The sequence below is a fragment of the Cotesia glomerata genome, linkage group LG7, assembly GCF_020080835.1.
Source record: "Cotesia glomerata isolate CgM1 linkage group LG7, MPM_Cglom_v2.3, whole genome shotgun sequence".
NCBI lineage: Eukaryota > Metazoa > Arthropoda > Insecta > Hymenoptera > Braconidae > Cotesia > Cotesia glomerata.
In genome coordinates, this window is record NC_058164.1 from 14,357,404 (window position 1) to 14,384,195 (window position 26,792).

General features: G+C 30.8%; 1 protein-coding gene and 1 long non-coding RNA gene across 8 annotated transcripts; one reads left to right on the forward strand and one right to left on the reverse strand.

The window, feature by feature from the left end:
• The first annotated feature begins 3,763 nt into the window (after positions 1–3,763).
• LOC123268291 lies at positions 3,764–24,613 on the forward strand. The gene is made up of 3 exons (XR_006510205.1): positions 3,764–3,774; positions 13,396–13,399; positions 24,542–24,613. It is a non-coding gene; the product is annotated as an uncharacterized LOC123268291 (long non-coding RNA).
• LOC123268279 (arrestin domain-containing protein 4) lies at positions 6,052–25,911 on the reverse strand. 7 transcript variants are annotated; one of them, XM_044733228.1, is made up of 8 exons: positions 25,831–25,888; positions 25,613–25,741; positions 25,129–25,273; positions 8,517–8,641; positions 8,048–8,265; positions 7,789–7,935; positions 6,905–7,126; positions 6,052–6,604 (listed from the first exon to the last, which is right to left on the reverse strand). In XM_044733228.1, the coding sequence occupies exons 3-8, from the start codon at positions 25,239–25,241 to the stop codon at positions 6,413–6,415; spliced, it is 1,017 nt and encodes a 338-aa protein (XP_044589163.1). In that variant the 5' UTR covers positions 25,242–25,273; positions 25,613–25,741; positions 25,831–25,888; the 3' UTR covers positions 6,052–6,412. The 7 variants fall into 7 exon arrangements, with proteins under 7 accessions (XP_044589163.1, XP_044589162.1, XP_044589164.1 ...); XM_044733227.1 differs by having other exon boundaries at positions 25,613–25,909; XM_044733229.1 differs by lacking the exons at positions 25,613–25,741; positions 25,831–25,888 and adding an exon at positions 25,355–25,564.
• Positions 25,912–26,792: the final 881 nt, after the last annotated feature.

The following is a 26,792-nucleotide window of genomic DNA, read 5'->3' on the forward strand; positions in this document are numbered from 1 at the left end:
TTAATACATCGTGGTGAGTCGTTTTCATTTTGGTTTGATTCGGGAGCTGAATGCTCGTTAATTAAAGAAAGTTTTGCCGCTAAATTTGCGGGTAAACGTAAAAATAATTTAATAATTTTAAAGGGCATTGGAAATGTTGGTGTAAATAGTACTGTACAAATTTTGTCTGAAATTGTAATTAATGGCCATACGTTAGAGATTTTATTGCATGTCATCCCTGATGATTATTTGAAATGTGACATTATGATTGGTCGTGAAATTCTTGGTCAAGGATTTGATATAAATATCTCAGCAGATAGTTTTAGTCTATTTGAAAGTAAAAAGATTAATGTATGCGATAAAGTCGAGTCCGATAGAAAGATTGATTTTAATAATGTAGATACGGATGTAAATGAAGATAGTAGAGAAAAACTTATTTCAATTTTAAAGGAACATACCGACTCTTTTATTCAAGGTTTTCCAAATACTCGGGTTAATACTGGGGAACTTAAAATACGTTTAGTTGACCCTAATGTAACTGTACAAAGGCGACCGTATCGTCTTAGTGCTGAGGAAAGGCAGGTAGTAAGAGAAAGAATAGGTGAACTATTAAATGCAAATGTTATACGTCCCAGCTGTTCACCTTTTGCCAGCCCTATATTGTTGGTTAAAAAGAAAGATGGTTCAGACCGTCTATGTGTTGATTATCGCTCATTAAATGATAATACTATTGACGATAAATTTCCACTACCTCTTATTGCTGATCAGATAGCCCGACTTTCTAACGCAAAATATTTCACGTGCTTAGACATGGCCAGCGGGTTTCACCAAATCCCTGTTCATCCAGAGTCCATTGAGAAAACGGCGTTTGTCACGCCTGATGGCCAGTTCGAATATCTGACCATGCCATTTGGTCTGAAAAATGCACCATCCGTTTTTCAACGAGCTGTTATGAAAGCTCTTGGAGATCTCGCTTATCAATGGGTTATTGTGTATCTAGACGATATCATGGTTATTGCCTCAACAATCGAGGAAGCGTTAAAAAGACTCCGAAAAGTTATTAAAATTCTTATCAAAGCCGGATTCTCATTCAATTTTTCTAAGTGTTCGTTCCTCAGAACTTCAGTGCAATACTTAGGATATGAGATTTCCGCTGGAGAGGTTCGACCCAACTCCCGTAAAATAGAAGCATTGACCATGCTACCTGCACCCCAAACAGTGACTCAGTTGAGACAATTCATCGGTCTCTCTTCTTACTTTCGTAAATTTATTCCCAAGTTCTCGCAGGTAATGAGACCCTTATATCGACTAACCTCAGGTACCAAAAGAGATATTGAATGGACAGAAGTCCATGAAAACGTTCGTCGAAAAGTAATCGCAGCATTAACTAACGAGCCGGTGCTAATGATCTTTAACCCAAATCTTCCTATTGAACTGCATACGGACGCTAGTTCCGAAGGCTATGGCGCCATATTAATGCAAAAGTTAGATGGTTCTAATCGAGTTGTAGAGTACTATAGTCAAGCGACTAGCTCAGCTGAATCGAAGTATCATTCGTATGAACTGGAAACGTTAGCTGTATTTAATGCCGTTAAATACTTCCGTCATTATTTACATGCACGATCGTTTGTAGTTGTAACGGATTGTAATTCGTTAAAGCTGCCCGGAAGAAAGCCGATCTAACACCAAGGGTTCATCGATGGTGGGCTTTCTTACAGACTTTTAATTTTGATATTGTTTACAGAGAAGGCAAGCGTATGGCTCACGCTGACTTCTTCTCTCGAAATCCTATCATAAAACAGCCAGGTACGAATCGAAACAAAATTGTAGAAAAACATATTAACCTGGCAGAAATTTCAGATAATTGGCTTTTAGTTGAACAACGTCGCGATTCTGAAATTAGTATGATAGTGAAAGAATTAGAAAACGATGAGTTGCCACCCGATGTAGCTAAGACTTATGAATTACAGTCTGGATTGCTCCATCGCAAAATTCAACGGCGAGGTAAAACACTTTGTTTACCTATTATCCCTCGTGCTTTTCGGTGGTCGGTGATAAACCACGTGCATGAATCCATTATGCACTTGGGTTCAGACAAAACACTTGATAAAGTTTGTGATTATTATTGGTTTGAAGGAATGGCGAAATATGTCCGTAAATTTGTTGATAATTGTTATACCTGTAAGGTTTCCAAGTCCAGTTCGGGTAAAGTACAAGCAGAGCTTCATCCTATCCCTAAAACTAGTATTCCTTGGCATACAGTACACATGGACATTACGGGTAAGCTGAGTGGGAAAAACAATTCTAAAGAGTATGTTATTGTTCTAGTAGACGCATTTACTAAGTTCGTTTTGTTGTACCATACTCGTAAAATAGATACTGTTAATAGCATCAAAGCTTTGAAATATGCTATATCCCTCTTTGGTCCTCCGACTCGCATAATAGCAGATCAAGCCAGATGTTTTACAAGTAAAAAATTTCAGGAGTATTGTGCATCTCAAAATTCAAAATTACATTTAATTGCTACGGGTTCTAGTCGAGCGAATGGTCAGGTAGAAAGAGTAATGGGTACTCTTAAAAGTATGTTTACTGCAGCCGAAACGAATGGAAACTCGTGGCAGGCAGTTGTCAATGAAATTCAACTGGCAATGAATTGCACTACCAATCGAGTCATTAATGCGAGTCCCTTAGAATTGTTAATTGGTAAAGTAGCCAGACCTTTTGGAATGGTAGTTGGCCAGGTAGATAAAGAAATAGATATCTCTGACGTAAGGCAAAAAGCTATTGAGAATATAGAAATAAATGCTAAATACGATAAGTATAGATTTGATAAAAATAAAGCTAGAATTGAACCATTTAAAGTAGGAGATTTTGTGTTAATTAAGAACGAAGAAAGAAATCAAACGAAGCTTGATCCTAAGTTTAGAGGTCCATTTGTAGTGGCGGAAATTCTCGATGGTGATCGGTATACTTTGAAGTCATTAGACAATAATAGGACTTATAAATATAGTCACGAGAATTTGAGGAAAATGTCGGAAAGTCACATTCCTATTGAATTGGATATACCAGATGATCATGAAGGTGATGAACAGGAAGTTTCTCAGAATGACTCTGAGACAGAGTCAGAAACCACCGGGGGGGGGGGGGGAAGACTGAGCACTAATGGTAGTTGTTTAAAGTCGCACCACGTGCATCAGGCTGTAGGTCATAATGGAAAATCAATGGTGGTTTGGCCAAAGTGTGATGGGCAGTAGATGATGTGGTGGCGATGAGAAAAATTTTGCTTCTGGGGGTCAAACTACTTGCGCCAAGCTGTAGTAGTAACTGCGAATCCAGAGTGATTTGAATCAATCTTGGTTGCCAAGATTGTCAGGGCGCGATGGGCAGTTGGTGAAGTAGCGGGGGCTTGAGGAGAAAATTATGAGTTGTACTACATGTGTCATTGGTTGACAATGTAGGAAAGGTTTTGAAGACTGGTGTACATAGTTGAGTAACTATGGTAGTACACAGTTTTGCTGTATGCGATATACAGTTGCAGACCATTGTGTGCTAAGGGTCTATACCTGGGGTGGTGATGAATATAGCCTGCATGATCGCTGGGATAGACAAATCGTAGAAATTTTGAAAAGGCATCCTTAAGAAACTAAGTTTGTTAGATTTGATAGTCGAGAGTTTTCGTAGCTCGAATGAACCTCTGAATAAAGAAATGTTAATGAAAAAAAAAAAAAAAAAAAAAAAATGAAATGACACGGCTTGTAATGACATGTTTACAGATGCACCCGAGGACGTGTGATCGTCAGGTTGGCCGTGTCGGAGATAATATCGAGCTGGGTTTTCCCAGAGATAGGAAATTCCCAACATTTTAGTTTATCTGTTAATTTTAAGCAAAATTGTAAAGCATAGAATATTTAGATATTATTTACGACTTAAGCTGAATATATTTTTATGGTTATGACGATGGGCTTAAGTCTGGAGTGACAATGGTCACCAAACGTAGCCGAGGTCACAGGATAGAAGTAAAAAAGTATATAGTTAGAAATATCGACAGACAATGAGGGCTGTCGAAATATTGTTGAGTGAATAAGTACTTAGGGTACTTGGAAGAGTAGTTCTCGTTGAACATTGATCAAGTAAAGATCGCATACATCCTGCTGACCCCGGATTCGTTCTCGGTCTTATTTCCCCAACGTCTTTAACTGTTATATCAATCGTAGTAGAATATTTGTAATTAAATCTATCATTTGTACAAGTTAGTGTACGTTATATTTCAAATCAAGGTTTGTGTTATATTTGATTATTGTGAAATAAATAAAGATGGCTGAAAATGATCCAAAGGACTCCAATAATGCCCAAACCAGTATTCCTCCGACATATATATATATATATATACACATATATATACATACATTTATAAATTTTTTAACCAATGGTGTTTTTGGAACTTATTTGACTAATTATGACATATGATAGCAAAATCAGGTGAAAATTTCACCATGAGGACTAATGCAATAGTTAGATTTCTAACAAAATCTACCTAAAAATTCAAGTTGTTAAATTTTAAACCTCACTGCAGTCTTAACTTTGACTTGAGTAACGATTGAAGATATGAATTTAAAAAAAAAAGAACTGAGACTTTTTTTATACAGGTATCACATTTTTGCAAGGACGTGCTTTAGTCATTCCAGCTGTTAAATCCGTTAATAAGTTAAAAAATCCCGATATTAAAAAGTAATTTTTTCTGTTACATTTAAATTGAAAATAAAGAATCGCAACTAGACATCTTTCAATAAGCATTTCTCCTTTTTGAAATTTATTAGTTACTTTTTTTTTACTCTTCAATATAATATATTGAATAATTCACAACTTGAATGAATCAGATATACGAATGTATGAATTTAAAGATATCTAATATTGTATGATTATTTATTTATTTATTTATTTATTGAAGACATTCGGCCCTAGAACTGACGTTCCCTAAAGGCCGTAGAAATTTAATAGTATTACATAGTGAGTAAGTACTTTGAATACAAAATTATAAAGTAATTTCAATACAAAATTAAAAAGTAATTTGAATACAAAATTAAATAGTAATTTGAATACAAAATTAGAAACCATTTTGAATAACATTTTAATCATATAAGTAAATGAACACTTATTATTATTATTGACTCTCTAGTTCAAATGTCTTTATCAAAAATTAATTTGTAACACAACGTCTGAAACTCAGCTGAAGAATTCACGGCCACAAGATCACTCGGTAACTGATTCCATTCCCTCACTGCAGTCAACAAGAATGAATTTTCATAGGCAACAGTCCTACAGGCAGGCTGATGCAGAACTTGATTTCTACGCTCAGCACGACCCCTGACATCAAGCAATATTTTGAAATCCGAATGCAACAACTTATGATGCTGCATATTTAGCATTTTATACACCAGACTCAAAATTAGAAACTCACGCCTACTTCGGAGCGTCAACCATCCAAGTCTCCTCCTGTAAGGTGTTATGTGCTCAAAGCGCCGAGCTCCAAATATGAATCTGATGCAAGCATTGAACTTCCGCTGGAGCCTAAGTTGCAAAGTCCCCGAAATATTTGTAAATACAGCACTGCAATAATCAAATATAGGCAATATCAGAGCAGCAACTAGTCTTCTCCGCATTGATGCACTTAGCACCTTACTGTTCATTTTCAATCGAGCAAGACAACTCATCGCTTGTTGGCTAGTAGATACCACTTTGTCATGCCAAGACAAAGTACTTTATACACTTATACATTACACACTTCTTTATAGACAAGTATCTTTGTTGCTTACAAAATATGATTATTTAATTGCTGAGGAATTTCAATTGAGTGTATTTTAGATTATTTAACCCACAGCGACTTTCTAAATTATGTCTACTTTTCCAGAGACAAAATGTTCTTAGCATTTATGTTCCAGCTATTGATTGTCAAAATCTATTGTTTATTAATTATAAGCATTTAAAAATGCTGAACTACGCTGAAAATCAGTGAAATTTTTACGATAACTTACGAATGTGAGACAAATAAGGATGGATTGTAAAAAAAAAAGGTATTTTGATGAGAAGTTTATTTTACTTGTTCTTTCAAGTTGAAAAAAATGTTATAAAAAATAATGAATAAATACTTAATTTAAATTTCGTTATCAGTTTAAAATTTTACAGTCAATACATTTAATCAGTTTGATTCTAAAACATTAATTCTATCGCGATCTAGCCTTAAAATCCTGAAGAAAGAGTTAAGACTAAAGTTTTCACTTTGTGAACTGGTTTAGTTTTATTCTTCTCAGGAACAAATAATATTATTAATCAATGTACATGTCTTTTTAAAGTATTGTCAGTGAAAGTTATTTTATCTTTTATAATATCGATGAAAACTTTTAGTAAATATACAATTAACAAATATCTTAATAAATCATTCTTCAACTTCAAGAGTTTTATCATCAAGCCAAGGTCGAAAGATTGGTAAAGTTGAAGGATAATGAGCTCCTCTTTTCGATGGAGCACTGGATATCAAACCTCCCTCTTGTCGAAGTGGGTAAGTCGCTAATACAATAGGTATTTGGAGCTTTATCTCTTTATCCAAACCTTTTGGGCTTATTACAAACTGAAACAATGTAGTAAATACATTTTTATTAATTAATATTAATAAAAATTTTCATTTCCTCAACACACAAACTCGCACACTGTATATAGAAATAGCTTCTTCCTCAAAATTTATTATCATAAATGAGAAAAAAAATTTTTTAAACACTAATTTAAAATAAATATCTCACTTAAATTAAATAATTTGCTAAAATTTTTTAGAAATATTTGATTCATAGTTATAGTCAAATACAAATTTTTTTCTACGTCTAAAACATGCAGCTGCCTACGCGAAACTGTCTAAGATTATATTGATACTTACATAAACATGATAAAGTATATTAATTAAATGACATCCTCGGAGATTAGTTGGAGGTAAAGGTGGAACATACATCTGTTCATTCAACCATTCTTCACCTTCCCCTGGTCGAATTTTTCCTCGCGAAACACTAGCAAGCTCTCTCGTTTCGCTGGCTAAGATTTTGCCTCTACATAAATACTGAATTGTTTCTGTCAGGGATGCTTTGGTAGATTTCATTGTCACCTAAAAGTTTGAAAAATTAACATTTTGAAATATATTGAGTGTGATTCACAAAGTCACCTTTGTGGCCATGTGTAATTTGCTTTTTATGAAAAATTAGTATTTATTATATTGACATTGAAAAAAATGAATTATTAGGTTTAATTTGACCAAATTAAAGCAGATGAATCTATATCTGCGTTTTTTTTTTTTTTTTTTTTTTTTTTTTTTTTTTTTATTATTATTATAAGCAAACCTTAGCTAATATTATATATTTTTTATTTGAAAATTATGTCTATTTACACTTTGAATTAATGTACGTTTATGTTTTATGATTTTTTGTGTTCATATGAATAGAGAATACTAGAATTAGCTATAATTTTGGGTTTTTTGCCTTCCTAAATAAATAATTAAATAATTGAAATTTGATCAAATTTAATATGAGTCAATCTCATATGAGCAGTGCAGATCTCAATAGTTTTGTTCGTATTAAATAATAATCACATCTAGTTAGATCGGATTTGATTCGAATAGATCATATCAAATCTATCTATGTTTCTTTCGACCTAAAATTAGATTAATTTTGATTTGATTTTAACGATTTGAACAAATCTAAAATTTTATTTCCGAGAAAAAAACTTTTTTAAAATTAACTTTAGAAAAAACTTTTAGAAGAGGATACACACCTTGCTTCGATTACTCACAGTCGCTGAGATTCCAATTGTTTCCCCTGGTACGTAACCTCCTCGATCAAGACTAACTCTACAAAATATTGGTCCACTAGACACGCAAGAAACTCCAACGCGTTGTTCTACCTCTAATCGAGCTGGTTGCTATGAATTATTAAAATAAATAAATCAATTACAAAGTTATCATAGAATAGTTCAATTGTTATATTTCCGATTAATCCGAAAAAATGGATGAACGCTTATAAAATATACTTACTGCTAATATTGGTGGTTCAAGGTTTAGATCGATGGGGTTCATAACAATAAAAACTTGTTGATTTTTATGTGTTAAGCCTCCAGGTTCACGTAATGCTGCTTTGCAGTAATATTGAACCCATCCATGTTTTCCTAAGAAAGTTGATGGTAGTCCTAGTGGTAAACCCAATTTAAAAGGAAAACTATGTATGCCAGGAGATAAAAAAGACGCATTTTCTCCTGCATAAAAAAATTACAGTGATAATGTAATAATAATAATGAAACACATGATAATTTTGAGATAATTTTGTAAATTAGGTTTATACATGAATCTTATTCTTATCAAATCAGATACTTGACTTACTATTAATATCGAAAATTTCAAAATTAATATTTATTGAATTGTTTGTAAATAAATTTATAATCATAAGATTTTTTAATTTGGATATTTCTTATACTACAATTATTAATCCATAAGTGTAGTTCTTTACCTGGTTCACCTAAAAGTCGCATTCGAAAATCGATGTAATTTTCTTTATCATAAACCCGCTCAGCTCTTTGACTTCTTACTCGCACAACGCCCTCGCCAATTACATGAAAATGCAGTCCTGAAACACTGACATAGAAATCTTTGAACTGGTTACAATATTTAAATTTCATTCTTCAATTTATGACATAGGGCTTGTAATGAATGTTTTGAGCTCTTCAAACTACGCATCAAAAAATGTTTTGTCTAAAATAACCAATTACAAGTGAGATAATTCCACCACGGCGATTAAACAAAACTTTTTTTTATGGATTATTATAAAATGTACACTGATTAAAAAAAATTGACCTGACTCAAGAGCCAAACTCTTGAACCAAGAATTCCATTTTGAAGAAAATGATTTTCTTGAGTCAAGAGAATAAATTCTTGACTCAAGAAAATGTTCTTAGACCAAGAATAATTTTTTAGCTCAAGAATTTATTCTCTTGACTCAAGAAAATCATTTCCTTCAAAATGGAATTTTTGGTTCAAGAGTTTGGCTCTTAAGTCAAGTCAATTCTTTTATCAGTGTAGATTATATCTATTCACCATAAATGAAGTTGGATTTTTATATTGCATGGAAACAACGAACTCTAATAAATAATAAATACTATTTCAAACAATGAAATTGTGGTTCCAATGATTAATTTGTGATACTCATTATTCGACTGCTATGATTCAACACTATATAGCAAAAACTACCATTCCAAACAGTAAAAATGCCATTCGGCCTCACCCGAAATGGAAGGTAGATTTCATGTGATATGATTTTCTTCCCTGATTAAACAACTGAATTCGATCGAATTAAACAGAATTAAATTTTTAATTCTTTTGAATTCAGTTAAATTCTGTTAATTCGGTACCTAACTTTAAAATGAATTCTGTTTAATTCGGCAGGTGAGCCAGAATTTAGCCGAATTAAAACAAATTCAAAATTATTAATTCGGTTCAATTCTGTTGAATTCGGAAATAATCCTCGAATTTCTCGCTCTGACTCCGAATTAGATCGAATTAAAAAAAAATTCAAAATTATTAATTCGGTTCAATTCTGTCAAATTCGGAAATAATCCTCGAATTTCTCGCTCTGACTCCGAATTAAACCGAATTAAAACAAATTCAAAATTTTCAATTCAGTTCAATTCAGTTAAATTTGTAAATAACACCGGTCAACACGATTTTTGGGTCTAACTTCTACATGTTAAATTTTGGTTTCTCCTACCACAAAAATAAGGAAAAAAATTTTTTTTCCTATTAAAGTTTGCTTTTGTAGAAACTAGGACAATTTTTCAATTTTTCGGCGAAAATGATTGATTTTTATGTTTTTTCTACACTTCCACTGTAAATTATAATTAGAAAACATTTTTTTAGATAGAAAAGTCTTTTTTATTCAAGATTTGTGATAATCAATGATATATAGATGTAAAATAACAAGAAATTAATGTCTAAAAGTGAATATTTTTCGTATTTCTTTTATGCTCGTATGAGCTCTCTCGTACTAAGCCCCAAATGTAATTTCCCATCATATTCTCATTGTACTGCCCTTGATATCGCCGTTCAAAGTCCATCACATCTTGGTGAAAACGTTCTCCTTGTTCCTCGGAGTAGGCCCCCATGTTGTCTTTAAATTCGTCCAGATGAGAATGTAGCATATGAAGTTTATGAGACATTCTGCAGCCCATAACTTTAAAGCTTTCAAGCATTTTTTCAATCAATTCTGCATAGTTAATAGCTCTATGATTCCCAAGAAATCCATCAACTACTGCTTTAAAACTTTCCCAGGCTGGTTTTTCACGAGCATTGAGAAGCTTCGTAAAGTCATCACTCTTCATTATTTGTTTTATTTGCGGTCCAACGAAAATACCTCCTTTAACTTTAGCTTCAGATAATTTGGGAAAAAATCTCCTTAAATATTCGAAAGCTTTAGAGCTTGGATCCAGAGCTTTTACGAATTGCTTCATTAGCTCTAATTTTATATGTAACGGTGGCATTAATATGCTTTGAGGCTTTACGATTGGTTCCGACTTTACGTTATGTTTCCCAATCTAAAATTCGACGCGATCAGGCCATTTACGCTGTTGATAATGAACTGAGTCAGCTCTGCTGTCCCATAAACAAAGGTGACATGGGTATTTAGTATATCCACCTTGCATTCCCATCAAGAAACCAACCATTTTAAAATCACCGATCACTGGCCATTGGTATTCTGTGTATTTTAATTTTTCTAGTATGATTTTCACACTATCATAGCTTTCTTTTAACAATACAGAGTGTGCTAGAGGAAGACTAGGCAATTCGTTTCCATTGTGGAGCAGAACTGCTTTTAAGCTTTTTGAAGAGCTATCGATAAAAAGCCGCCAGTCAGATGCTACAAATGGTATTCCGATTTCATTAAACAAATCAGTCACGTTGTTGCAGTAACAAATACCGGCTTCTTTTGTAAAAAAACATGAAAAAGTTTTATGGCGCTCTCTTTGATCAGTTATTTTTACACCATCTTCAAGCAAGTTCCATTGCTTTAGTCGTGAACCTAGAATCTCTGCTTTATTCTTGGATAAGTTCAGGTCTCGTACTAAATCATTAAATTCACTTGAGCTAATAAAATGTGGCCCAAAACTTTGCGATTTTGTCATGAAATCACTACCATCAGTGTTGGTTAGTGGTGCACTGGATCCTGTTGAACTTTGTGACGCTTGAACTTCAAAGCTATCTAATCCTGAACGTGCCGGCACAGGCAAATTTTCGTCGTGAGGTATCGGAGATGATGTTGAAGGGAGATCAGGATAAAAAATCTTTTCTGCATTTTTACCAGATCGACGCTTACTTGGATTAACCATACAAAAATAACAGTCATGGACGTGATCACTAGGTTCCCTCCAAATCCTTGGCATCGCAAACTTCATGTGTCGATTTTCTCCTCGATACCAAGCTAGAAATAACAAAATTACAACGGGTGTAATTAAAATTTGCTCGACAATTTTAAAAATCTTAAATTTTGATTTTTTACCTTCTAAAGTATTTTTACAACTAACGCAGGCGAAGTGAGGCACCCAATTTTCATTTTGATTACTGATTTTCAGGTTAAAATAGGCTTCATAGGCTTCGCAAAGTTTTAAATTTGTTAATAAAGCGAATTTTTTACTTCTAACTTTAATAAATTCACCGCAAATAAAACAAAATGAATCAACATCATTTTTACACTGTTTTGATGCTATTTTCCAACTGAGTCATACACAAATATAGTTGTTACAGCTGTAATAAACAAGTTAACATTCACTACTGTGCCTCTTACAAATAATAATACAGTTTACTTTCGGGTTAATCAAAGTGCTGCCATCTTTTGTTCATGAAATGAATTAAATCATACTTATCGTCATAAATCAGATCAAAGCAAACTTTATGAACTAAATATGAATATTTAAGTGTTTTTCAGTGTCTAGAATCAGAATTTAAGCAAGAGAACAGAAACCCAAAAAAAATATTTTTTTTGTTGACCTGTGTAATCCTTGAATTTCTGGCTCTGACTCTGAATTAGACCGAATTCAAACAAATTCAAAATTTTCAATTCGGTTCAATTCTGTTAAATTAGGAGATAATTTTCGAATTTCTCGCTTTGACTCCGAATTAGACTGAATTAAAACAAATTCAAAATCTTTAAGTCAGTTCTATTCTGTTGAATTCTGCAATAATTCTGGAATCTCTGGTTTTGACTCCGAGTTAGACTAAATTAAAACAAATTCAAAATTTTCAATTTGGTTCAATTCTTTCGAATTCGGAAATGATCCGCGAATTTCTGACTCCGACTCCGACTGTGACTGAATTAAAATAAATTTTAAATGTTCAATTTCGTTGAATTCTATTTGATTCGGAAATAATCCTCGGATTTTTGGCTCTGACTCGGAATTTAACTGAATTAAAACAAATTAAAAATTTTGTTGAAATCTGAATATTTTTGTATTAATTAAGGAAGTTCGAGCGTAACTAATGAGTCAAAATAATGTTAAAATTTTTTTTTAATTTTAGTCTTCCCAATATTCGTCAAAATTCTTTATTTTAATTTAAAATAATTTAAACAATTTAATAATTGATGATTTCTATTTATTTAATAAAGTAAAGTAATAAAATGACTTTCGCATTTATTACTTGCCGGAATAAATAAACAAATTTGGCAATAGCGCGCTTGATCATACTCATAACAGAGACGTGGATGAGTGTGTGAGTTAAACATCTCTGTAACTATACTTCTATCCTTTTCTTTTTTTTCAGCTGTTGACGCGATGTTGTCAAATCTTTATTCGAATAAATAGCTGACGGTAAACGAGTTACAAACATAAAATTTGACTTTAAATATTTCAAAAATTATATCGGTAATGTATTATTATTAAATTGTTTTTATATTTTGCAATAATCCAAGTTTCTTGTGTATAGTTTTTTATCCGTTAAAATTGGGAGGTTAATATTGAAAAAAATAATTAAAGTCTCGACAAAAGTTTGTCCGCCATAAGAGCTCGTGTATAAGGAGATAAAATATGTGATTTTTAAAATTTAATATCTAAGTAACTAAGCGGTGAATCATTTTAAACTTTTGGGATTAGATAAATGACGTATTTGTTTATACGTATACTTAATTTCAAAGCTCAAAGTTGGAAATTATTTTTTATTTCAATTTATTTTTTGTTTCAATCGGCTTAGCGAAGCGAATGGAAATTTTGAAAAAACGTTTTTAGAGATAATAGATAATTTAATAAACTATTTCACCACAAAGCGTTTTTTTCAAAAATTTTATTCGTTTCGTGAAACCAATCGAAACTGCAATTGCTCTGCTGTTGGGAGTGCAACAGAGATAGTTCCGTTGAACTCCGTGAGAGCAAACCGAGAAAAAGATGGTCTCGCCTGTTAAGTAAATAGTACTCTGAAATGAATAAAACTGTTTACTTAGATTATAAAATAAAATTTTCTACAGTAAGTAATTATAATTTCGTACGAAGAATAAATATTCATTAACGAAAGAATTTTTTTTCTCAATTCAAAATTTTCATATCCGAGAAATTTTTCTACTTGGCTCTAGAATATTTTGAACTCCCTTCCCGGCCATAATAGTATATTACACACTTAGAGAAGTAAAGTAAGAAATGTCTTAGATCACATTTAAAATTGTTGGCCGAGGCGAAGCCGAGGTTAACAAACATGTAATCTGAGGCTTTCTTATTTACTTCTCGAGGGGTGTATCCTATTTTTTTTGCTCGACAGCAAGATATTTATTATCACTAGAATTTATTCATTAAAACAAGACTTTGGTAAGGAAAAATCAAAAATTGATAACAATATTTCTCATTTGGATGAAAAATCCTTTCATAGATATTATTTTAATCATAGTTTTAGGATTTAATAACAATGAAATTGCGATAGTAAAAGATTTAAGACGATTCAAAATATAAAAAATTAAATTTCAAAGAACTCAGTAGTATTTAATTTACATTATGTTACAATTTTCAGATTTATTTTCCATACTTGAACAGAATTGAAAATTTCAATTTTTTTTTAATTTTCGCTCTGCCAAATTCCGTAGAATTGAACAGAATTAAAATTTTTAATTGTTTTGAATTCTGTCTTACCGAATTTAACAAAATATAACAGAATTGCGATTTTCAATTCAGTTGGATTTTGTTTTGGAGAATTCAACAGAATTGAGCAGAATTAAAATTTTTAATTCTTTTAAATACTATTTTGATGAATTTAACAAGAATATAACAGAATTGATATTTTTAATTCAGTTGAATTCTGTTCTGCAAAATTCAACAGAATTGAGCAGAATTAAATTTTTTAATTCTTTCGAATTCTTTTTTATCGAATTTAACAGAATATAACAGAATTGATATTATTAATTTAGTTGAATTCTGTTTTGCAGAATTGAACAGAATTAAAATTTTTAATTCTTTTGAATTCGGTTTTACCGAATTTAACAGAATTTAACAGAATTAAAATTTTTAATTCGGTCGAATTCAGTTGTTTAATCAGGGTTTATTTAAGGTAAAAGACCCCATTAGTGGCACTTTTTCTTTAAATGAAAAAATACACTACTTGGAATAAAAATTAAAAATTTTTTTGATCTAAAAGTCTTAAAGATTATAAATAATTTATTCATTGTTGAAATTAATGATTTAATTAATTGAATAAGTACCATAATCAAAGAAAGTGTCAGTAATGGGGTCCCCACCACTAATGGGGTCTTTTACCCTATGTTATTTAATTTGTTGAATAACAAATGTTTATGTAATTTTTAAATTTTCAATCCGCTATAACTTTTAAACGAGTTAACCGATTATCACGTAGTTGACAACAGCCGATGCATTTTTTTTGAATTCTATGATGAATTTTAAACCGTGAAAAAAATTTAGGAATATGTTTGAAAAAAACGCTTTTTTTCGATTTTTTTCGTCAACGATATCTCACAAACGAATCAAGCGATTTTGACCGGTCCGGCGGCGATCGACGTAGTATTTTGATGTTAAGAGCTGATTAGTTTTTGAAATCGGTCGGTAAAGCTGTTTAAAAGTCATTCTAAAAAAACGACATTTGAAAAAAAGTTTTCATTATTTTTAAATTTTTGAATGGCCCATAAAATTAATAAAAATCTTCATAAAGTATAAGTGTTATAAGTCAAATTGAAGGTAATATAATCAGCTTCACCATAAAGTTTCCAGAAATGAGCTCTTTTCTGTCAGTCAAAAGTTATTCACGGTTAAAGTTACAAAACTTGAAATTTACAAAATTTTGAAAATTTTAAATGGCCGCTATTTCTAAACTAATTAACCGATTTTGCTCATCTCAGAACTCGACCTCGGTAATTACCCAAAGAATATGTGTACCAAGTTTCATCAAGATCGGTTGAAAACTTTTCCTGATGGCAAGGCTGGTTATATTACATATATTGTAACGGTAGGTTCCTGCTACTATGTCGCCCCTTTTTTAATTTTTAAAATTTAAGGGCGCCACTGGAATTTTTGTCACGGTTTCCAGAACCGGTCCAAGCAATGAGAGATATCTAAGGGTCGAGAGAGATTATAATTAGGTTGACAAAAATAATAACAATTATTTTTAAATTCAACTCCAAATGTATTCAACTAACTTTTACAATAGCCTTGAATATTATCTCGCACACACACACTCTTATAAAATATCAAAAGTCTTAATCCTGACAGTACCCTCATAGGAGCGTCTATACTGCAGTTTCTATTAAAAATATCTTAATCCTGACAGTACCCTCATATGGAGCGTCTATACCGCAGTTTCTAACTAAATCGCGCTGTCCACCGGACCCTCACGCTCTATGACTCTAGATCTGATCTTGGGTGGTCGCCCGGACCCCTGCCCAAGGTTCAAACCGTCCTTAGCCCTTTCGCTGTCGCCTGGACCCTCACTACGGGACTAAGGAACCTGAAGTCGACTAGGACAGAGGAGAATACCATGAAACTAGTCGACAACCCGCTAATACTAACCTCCTCGACAGCCCTTGAACGAGGAGTATATAATGTAAAATATTTCCACATACACACACTTTTTAATAAAACAATTTACCCAATTATCACACTATTTCTAATAACAATATTTAAAATAACTCACTTAATTTTAATTAACAATATTCCTCAATACTCGCGTTTCACAATATACCTTCCTGGGAATCAAATTCAAATCCCGGTTCCTAACCTTGACTTCGATAAATAATTAAATTTAAATTTTTATTTCATATTATTATTGTTATTAATTTATCACAGAAACTTTCTTGAAACCAAAAATTTTAGATTTATTTAAATCGAATTTAATCTGCCTGATTACTCGGCTTAGCGTCCATTTTGGATTCCAGAGTAAATTTGAGATAGGAATATTAGCTTGGCTAAATTTTCCAAGGTCAAAATTTTACTGTAATTTTTCTCAATAATTATTTACTGGAACTTGGAAAAATTTATTTATCGAAATCTTGAACAATTTTAATTTAATTATAATTTTAATTTTTATAATTCTCTAAATTTAATTTACTAATTTATAATTTATTTTAAATTTCGAATATTAATTTTAATTGTAATTTTCACTTTTAACTTTTAGAATTATTTTAATCTTTAGAGATAAATTTTATTTATTAATTTAATTTTGGCTTAAATAATATTTTGCGTTGGTTTTAATTTAATTATAATTTATTTTAAAATTTATTTAGCGGATTTCACTTTTAATTTCAACCATTAATTTGATTTTAAACTAATTTCAATTTTATAAACTTTATTTTAATTTTATAAATTTTATTTTAATTTTAACTTAAATTATTTTATAATTTTAACCTCCTTTGATTTTAATTTTAAATTATTTTATTTTAGAGAATTTATCTTAATTTTAATTAAATTATTCTTAACCTCGATTTTATAAATTTAGATATTAAATAAATTCAATCATTAATTAATAAATCTAATGATTTGAAGAAGGAACCTGGCCAGTGCCTAGTATTTCCTCGAGCAGCGTAGTTTATTTTACAGAGGTTAATTTTCGATACCTGGGATTGTTATTAAATTCCTGGAGACCAGATGTTTTCCAATTCGTACTCAGGTCCCGGTGCAATAGCTACAACAATCTCCAGTGTGGCTGCTTCGTTTTATTTCTACGCTGCTTTCGGTTATTTTTCGGCGTTGTTAATTATCTGTAAGCACAGTACTGTTTTAGTAATTATTTAGATTTATTGAAGTCGGCTAAATGCCTAGCAAAAATAAATACAAGTTATTAATGATGGCTATCGCTTCGTTCCACAGTAGGTTCGAAGGACAGAAATAATTACCTTGTGTCTTTAGAATTCCGTGACTACTTTGTCGGGTTCCGCCTTCACAATGTCTTCTCTCCGTGCGACAACTTCCTTTTGTCTCGGTGCGGTCTTCTCCCCACTCTCGAAGCAATTCCACTCTAGGTCCCAGAACTTATTTTATCAAATTTTCACTGCGCGAGCATCTTAGATCACAGCGCCCTGTGATCCGTCGATAATTAACCATAGTCAGGGTGAGGGCTTTCAATAGATAATAAAGGAGCCCCGTGACAATATATACCCTGATAGCCAAGTTGGCCGCAACTTTCTGTCAATCTACTGCCGCAACTTGTCACCAACTTGGCGGCAACTCTTGGAAAGTAACTCGGTTGGTGTCAACTTGTTCACCAAGTTGTCACCAAGTTGTCGGCAAAAGTTGCTCTGAAACTTTTTCACACCAAGTTGACGATAAGTTTCTCAAGAAATTTGGCGACATATTGCGGCAGTAGATTGGTCTCTTTTTTCTCAGAAACTTGTAGCCAACTTGGCGCCAACAGTTACAAATTCGGAAGTTGACCGCAAGTTGTCGCTAAATTGGTGGCAACTATCTGACACCAACTTGGTTGGTCTAAAACTGTGGCTATCAGGGTACCCTGATAGCCACAGTTTTAGACCAACCAAGTTGGTGTCAGATAGTTGCCACCAATTTAGCGACAACTTGCGGTCAACTTCCGAATTTGTAACTGTTGGCGCCAAGTTGGCTACAAGTTTCTGAGAAAAAAGAGACCAATCTACTGCCGCAATATGTCGCCAAATTTCTTGAGAAACTTGTCGTCAACTTGGTGCGAAAGAGTTTCGAAAGCAATTTTTGCCGACAACTTGGTGTCAACTTGGTAAACAACCGAGTTCATTTCCAAGACTTGCCGTCAACTTGGTGACAAGTTGCGGCAGTAAATCGACGGAAAGTTGCGACCAACTTGGCTATCAGGGTATATATGGGTCATTCCACCAAATAAGAACATTTTTACGGGGCGACCCTCGCGGATTATGTTTAAAATTTATGGAGGTGTTCTCTATAATAATAAATAAATTCCCTACAAGTTTCAGCCCTTAACATGCAGCGGTTCTGGAGTTATGATTTTTTGAAATTTTGAAAAAAAATTTTTTATAACTTTTTTATTAATTTTTCTGAAGAAGGAAGCTTTTTTATTAAAATCCACGAAAAATCTTATCTTGTGGGAAAAATGCTCAGCTTTTGAATGAAAATATCCATTTTATTATAAACACATCAGAAGACCCTTTGAAATCCAATTAAAGTGGAAAAATTGATTTTTCTCGCTGTGCGGTGCAAGGTACATCCAATTTGACTTTTTTTTCTGAAAAATCAGAGTTTTTTACACAAAATATATGGTTTTCACGATGTGCATATTTTTTGTTCAATCGCAATTAAATTGAACGTAAAATCTTTATAATTAAAATACTTTTATTTTTGAACTTTTTTCAGATGTTGATACAGTTTTAATAAGAGCATATCCAATTTCATCATTTATCGGTAAAAGTGTGCAATGTCTGTGTACCCTTTACCGTTTTTGATAAAGAATATCGTACGTCTAACACATTTTTTTGTCTAAATAATCATCATTCGTTATGAAAGTAAAATCAACGCCTGTAAAATTCTTGATTGCCCAGAAATTCAAATCTTGTGGTGCCAGTATATGTTTTTTATTTTCCATTTGTAATGAAGCTCTAGCAGCATGTCGTTTTACTGGACCTACAAGCCCATCGCATGGTCCTTTGCCATGGGCAGTCGCAAAAAAATGCCACTCAACGATGATTCTAAAGTCAGCATAATATTAATATAAATTAGTAAATGTTTTTTTATTTTTAAATTGCTGAGGTGCTCCATCTGAGAAGTAAAAATCCTTTCAATAACAGTAAATTTTTCTCTTAAAAAAGAAATCAATTGTTCTTGAAATAAATAAATCAAAACTGTGTCATGTTTAAGGCAATCTGAGATACCAACTAAGCCTAAATGCTTAATAGTATCATTTTCGTTTTAGTAAACCACCATTTGAAGTATAGTAGCTTGGTCATTATTTCAATGATAGCCTTGAGCAGCTTCCTGCACAACAAACGCAATTTTCAACCAAGTAAAAAACTACCGCTAATTCACCACTCTTCAAATTTAATTTCGCATTAGGGAAAAACCGACTTTGTATTTTTACTTAGTCCGGTCAATTTAGACATTCGAAGTTACATAAAGTCCCAACAAGCTGAATTTCTGTGAAGTTGTTCAAAACATAATTATAAACAATGTCTAGAAGTTCCCCATCATTCCCCTGTAAGGAAAAAATTTAATTCAAGGTCAAAGGTCAAAAAAATGAGTTTTTCGCGATTTTCAGCAAAACGGTAAGTTTTATCATAAAAGTACCTCAGACAAAAATTGTAGATCATAAAATTATCTATAAAAAATGTATCAATACTTTTTTTCTTACGAGCCACCGTTTCTGAGATATAACGATTCAAAAAGTTATAAAAGTTGTTATCATTACATCCTAAATAAGAAAATGGAATCGTAGTTGTGAACGCCATCTGCATTGTATAAACTCAATTTTTTAACGAGCAGTTTGAAATTTTAAATATTTAACAGAAAATTATTTTACTAACCCGAATAATCGTATAACGCTTAGCCGATATAACGTTTAATTACACGCTTTTTTTTAATTGTGATTGAAAAAAAAATATGCACATCGTGAAAACCATATATTTTGTGTAAAAAACTCTGATCTTTCAGAAAAAAAAGTCAAATTGGATGTACCTTGCACCGCACACCGAGAAAAATCAATTTTTCCACTTTAATTGGATTTCAAAGGGTCTTCTGATGTGTTTATGATAAAATGGATATTTTCATTCAAAAGCTGAGAATTTTTCTGACAAGATAAGATTTTTCGTGGATTTTAATAAAAAAGTTTTCCTCATCAGAAAAATGAATAAAAAAGTTAAAAAAAATTTTTTTTCAAAATTTCAAAAAATCATAACTCCAGAACCGCTGCATATTAAGGGCCAAAACTTGTAGGGAATTTATTTCTTATTATAGAGAACACCTCCATAAATTTTAAATATAATCCGCGAGGGTCGCCCCGTAAAAATGTTCTTATTTGGTGGAATGACCCATATATATATATATTTATACATACATATATAAATTTTTTAACCAATGGTATTTTTGGAACCTACTCAACTAATTATAACATATGATAGCAAAATCAGGTGAAAATTTCACCTTGAAGACTAATGCAATAGTTAGATATCTAAAGAAATCTACCTAAAAACAGCTATGTAAGTATCCAAAAAGTTAAAATGACCCACCGGAGACAAATTACTATTTGAAACAGTGAAAACTATTAACAAGATTATGAGCACATTTCATAAATAATTTTTTTCTGGGTGGCATTATATTATCCAAATATATTCATATTTTAGATGGATTTTTAATCATGAATTATTATCGAACGTGTATCAAAGAATCTCTATTAAATAAACGTTATTAAAATATTAATTATTATAACATGTACACGGAAAGAAAAATATGGAAACTATTCCTATAATTTTATGGGAGCTAGTTCCCAGGCAATTATAGGAACTGTTCCCATGAAATATGGGAACTGCTCCCATAATAATAGGAAATTTTTCCAGAATTATGGGAATATTTCCCATGACGATGGGAATGGTTCCCATAATGGTATAGGAATGGTTTCTATAATTATAGGAATGATTCCTATACAATTATAGGAACCATTCCCATAATATTATGGAAAATATTCCCATAATGATATAGTAATGGTTCCTATATCATTATGGGAACTATTCCCATAATGGTATAGGAAGGATTCCTAGAATATTATAGGAATCATTTCTATACCATTATGGGAATCATTCTCAAAATAAAATAAAGATTAAATCTTCGTGCGGAATGAGTTCAAAATGATTCCTATAATATATACACGGAAAAAAAAAAAATTGGGGCTGCCACAAGATACATTCCTGTGGCAGCCACATGATTTTCATGTGACAGCAACATAATTTTCATGTAGTAGGCAATAATAGTTAAAACAATAATAATAATAATAATAATAATAATAATAATAATAATAATAATCTATATTATTAAGAGAATAAGAAAAATTTTGTGGCCAGTGTATTTATATGATAAAATGGGTTTTTGCTTAGAGTTGTGTCTTTCCAAGGTTTTATGTCATTCTCACCAATAGTCAATTTATTATAATAAGAATTTAGGCTGCATTCGAAAATGCTCTATCTCTAAACATATAATTGAGAAATGACCTTGTATCTGGTAAACTATTGACATTTTTGAAGATATATGATCATCACGATGTTACACTCATTAAGAGCTTTCATTTGAATACCCACATGCATTTTGATATATTTTTCGAATTTACATATATATAATATATATAAATATATAAAATATATGAAAAATTGATGTGGGTACTCAAATGAAAGGTCTCGATGAGTGTAACATCGGAATGAGCTTATATCTTTAAAAATGTCAATAGTTCACAAGATACAAGGTCATTTCTCAATTATATGTTTAGAGATAGAGCATTTTCGAATGCAACCTAAATATCTATCATCATAAATTGAATATCGACGAGAATAATATGAAACCTTGAAAAGGCACAAATTCAAGTCAAGTCCTTTGCAATGACACTAAATTTCACTAAAAAAATCGATTTCATCATGTGACTATCCAGGAGACAAAATTGTTCTTATTCTCTTAATAATATAAATTATTATTATTATTATTATTATTATTATTATTTAATTATTATTGATGTTGTTTTAACTATTATTGCCTGCCACATGAAAATCATGTTGCTGTCACATGAAAGTCATGTATCTTCCACAGGAATGTATCATGTGGCAGCCCCAATTTTTTTTTTCCGTGTAAGATTTAAACCTATATATTGTGGGAACCATTCCTATACTATTATGGGAACGGTTCCCATAAATTATGGAAACCATTCCTATAATAGTATAGGAATGATTCCTATAGCATTATGGGAACCATTCCCATAATATTATAGGAATAGTTCCCATAATTTTCTTTCCGTTTAATGACCCCTGAAACGATACAATTAAAATACGCGTTTTATCATAAGATGTTAATCAAAACGTTTGATGTTACATGCATGTAACATGTTTTGAATAATTGTTAAAAATAATTGACTATATCTATATTTAAAAAATTATAAACTATTATAAATGTTGTTATCTACTTAGGATGAAAATGATTTTTCTTATTCCCGGGAAAAAATTTTTTTATGAAATTTAATGCTTAAAATGGCTTGATAAAATTTTGTGAGATTTAACAAAATTAGATGAAATTTTATAAAAATTATCTCTTGGTCGTAGATAAAATTTTATGAACATTCATAAGAATATATGCAATTTCATGGAAATATAGAAAATTTCATACCAACAATTCATACTAAATTCTTTCGAGTCTTAATAATAATTTTATAAATTTCCATGAAATTTAAATAATTTTATAAAATTGAACAAATATTTATAATATTTCATAAAGCTTAATTATATTTCAGTATAGTAAAATTTTATAAACTTTGATGAATTTTCATAAAACTTCATTAAGGTAGTACTACCGTTACCACAAGAGTCAAATCCCAAAATCTAACCTTATTTGGTTAACGTAGTAGATTTCCCTACATTAAATCACGTTGGAGAAAGAGAGACAGAGACAAATTTTGAATGTTTTTTATTAATAAATATTTTCATATGCTCGGAAACCATACTGATTGTTATTAAATATGTTCTAGATGTTATTTTCTCTCGTTGTCTCAATTTTTATAAGAATCTGAACGTTTAGTTTTGTGAAATAGAATAAAGTCTGTAATTTTCCATAAGGATCAATGGTAAAGGCAAAAATATGTAAATATTAATATCTTTTTTTCAGGACTCGCCAGGTTTCCAAAAATTTTACTGTTTAATTATGATATTATAAAGTACCAATATGCCAAATTTCATTAAATTCTGAACACAAATTCTAAAACCGGTAGTACTACCTTAAGGGGGGGGGGGGTTTAAAGGCGAAAAAAAGCATATTTTTGTGATTTTTATGCGGTGATATGAGTGATATAATTTTATTAAATTTAATTACATATTATTGTACAACTATTGAAGTATGTCAGAAAAAATTTTCAATGAAAATATTGATACATAAGCCGGTGACGTTGAATTTCCAAAGGCGCCTTGAAAAAAAAAAGGGGTTTTGCGGTGAACATTGTAACTCGTTACCGGATCATCTGAAACAAAAAAATTGATATGCGTTTTGAAGGGGATGAATTTCTCGAAGTAATCAGGAAGAGTTTTTTTTTTTTTTTTTCATTTTTGTCTATTTCTTAATAACAAATTAACCGCGATTTTTTTTAGCTAAAATCACGTTTTCCACTTTCAAGTACTGTAAAAAATAGAAAAAAAAAAAAAAACCTCTTCCTGATTACCTCGAGAAATATATCCCCTTCGAAACGCATATCAATTTTTTTGTTTCAGATGATCCGGTAACGAGTTATAATGTTCACCGTAAAACCCCTTTTTTTCGAGGCGCCTCTGGAGATTCAACATCACGGGCTTATGTATTAATATTTTTCAGTGAAAATTTTTTCTGCCATACTTCAATAGTTGTACAATAATATGTAATTAAATTTAATAAAATTATATCACTCATATTACCGCAAAAAAATCACAAAAATATGCTTCTTTTTCGCTTTAAAAACCCTACCCCGCCGTTAAAAAATTTTCTCCAGGGTTTGAATATTTTAATATCCGTATTAAAAATCATGTTTTGATCGTAAGCTTCTCAATTATTATGTCCCAAAAATAAATCCGACAACAAATTCAGATCTTTTTTTTTTAAACTGTATTTTTAAAATTAACTTTTACCGAGTAAACTCGGTTCAAAATATTACAAGTGAAATTACAGAAAAAATATCCACGCATGCGCAGTGATGCGTACTATACAATAGTTCTTATAAGTACGTTAAATATTGGCTGCGTTCAAGTTTACTAAGTTTTTAGCAGATCTGAGCATATCTTGTAGCAACAACTTAAAATAACTATATTATTTTTTTTAAAAATCTATAATAAAACAATGCAAAGTATATTTATTTAAGTGTCTCTAAAATTAATTTTTTTGGTAGATAAAGTCAACCCTGCTCAGAACTTAGTAAACCTGAACGCAGCCATTATCTTGATATAACAGACCAATTTTAGTACAGTCTCGAACAAAATTTTTACCTAAACATTAAAATTTTTTTGAGTATTACTATTTCGAAACAATTTTCTTGATCAAGAACGAACCTCGACTAATAAAAATATATAAATTTGTATTTAATTATTATTTGGATGGATATACTTTTTCTAAACATTGTTATTATTTCCTACTAAAATTTTTTTTTCTTTTCACTATATATTTGGTTTTTTTAAGCTAAAAAGTAAGCTATTACGGTATTTTAATTATTTTTTTTCTTATTATTTTATTTTTGAATAAATTTCTGATTACAATCTTATATGCCTGAATTTAGTATTGTTATTGGAGAGTGCTAATATGATGAATAACCTTCATTTCTATTTATAACTTTTACTTCATCTATGTTATTTTTTAATGATGAGTAATTTACTTTTTATAGTACATTGAAACAAAATATAAATTAAATTTTCATAATTAATTTTACATTTATTTTAAAGTAACCTAACTTACCAGGTTTCATCGTCTAATTCAATAAGTACTCTTCCAGATAAAAAATGCCCAGGAAAATATAGAAGATTAGTATTGTCGAAGAGGATGATAAATTTGTTTAATTTTCTCGTCATTTTGTTTTAACGCTTCACTTCTTTATTCTTATCTGCAATAAATATTTGCTTTTATTGGAGTAATCAACTAGGTATTTCGTTTTATAACCTGTTAATAATTACATGTCACTTACACATAATTTTAAACACTTATAATCAACGAATAAAATGACTTTTGAAGTATACGTTTCACTAGGTTTATTTTATGTAAAATTTTTATAATCCATAATATTTTTAACTGCACTTATAATATTTTGTTATTTTTTATAATTGTATTTGTTAAACAAGAGTATTATATGAATGAAATACATTTTATGTTTAATTGAAGTACAAAATAATGTGATAAATAGAATTACATATTAATGAATGTACTCAGTATTTATATTACTTACGACATGCATGAAACTATGTAAACTATAGAGTTAAGGTTGTTCGTCTGGTTCTGTCCATTCTTGGTAACAATGTCACTTTCGCTTCCTCCTACCGTCAGAGAGCCTTCTCCATCAGAATATTAACTTAATCTGTAGAACATCGGTAGATTGGATTCTCTCAGTACAGAATAAACACATTCCTCGGTTTAAAATTCAAGTACATTTAATTCTTTACATACAGTCGAGTCTCGTTAAGAGTCCTATTAGTGTTTTCCTCATATTAACGCGAGTCTGATTAAAAAAGAAAGAAAATAAATAGGACTCACAACGAGACTCAACTGTATTTCCACAAATATATATATATATATATATATATATATATATATATATATATATATATATATATATATATATATATATATATTAGGACTCTAGATCGTTTGGTTATTCTTTAAAACGGCGTTAAGTGAAATGAACGATTCAGTAAAGACACCATTTCCAAAAGGCCATTTTTTAAAAAATCGCTAACTTTGATTGTCCGGGTCGGAAAAAAATCTTAATTTTGACTTTGTTTGACTTACATTATTTAATTGTCTTAAACTTTATTTTTTTTTTGATTTAAACAAACAATTCGCTATCGAGTCGAGAAATCTAATCGCTAGCTTTACCTATTTTTGACTTTTTTGACTTTAATTTGAAGGGAGACTGATAACAAAAATAACGAAATGTATGACCCTGAAGTTAGCGGACAGCAGACAAAATAAAATTTCAGATAGGGACATCTACAAGCGAAATTAAGTTTTTCAAGTTTATCAAATTATAAATTGTTTGTCGTTGACTTACCTACAGGTGACAATAAACGAAATTTTTTTTTTACTAATAAAAAATTTTTTAAATTAAAAATTAAATTGTGGGAAACTCTCACCGTGTTTCCTATCGGTTTATGAATATGAAATTTTCAAATTTAGTTTATTTTTGGATTCTAAAAAGATGATTTCAGTTAGTTTTTTAAATTTTGGCTTAGGAAATTCTGGGACGTATATCTGCGAGTAAAATGATTATTATTAAAAAAAAAAAAAAGTCACCTTTTTGTCTTTGAAAAATCTAAAGATGATATTTTTTTTATTTTAAATTTGATAGTCGGATCGTTAGATATCCTTCATTTTTGATTTTTTTGAAAATTTTGGAGCCGGATATCAAA

Coding starts and splice junctions, on each gene's coding strand:
- LOC123268279 (XM_044733227.1), bottom strand. CDS start 25,241: ATGACGAGAAAATTAAACAAATTTATCATCCTCTTCGACAATACTAAT. Junction 8,266..8,516: donor GCGACTTTTAGGTGAACCAG/GTAAAGAACTAC, acceptor TTTTTTATGCAG/GAGAAAATGCGTCTTTTTTA. Junction 7,127..7,788: donor CTGTGAGTAATCGAAGCAAG/GTGTGTATCCTC, acceptor TCAAACTTTTAG/GTGACAATGAAATCTACCAA.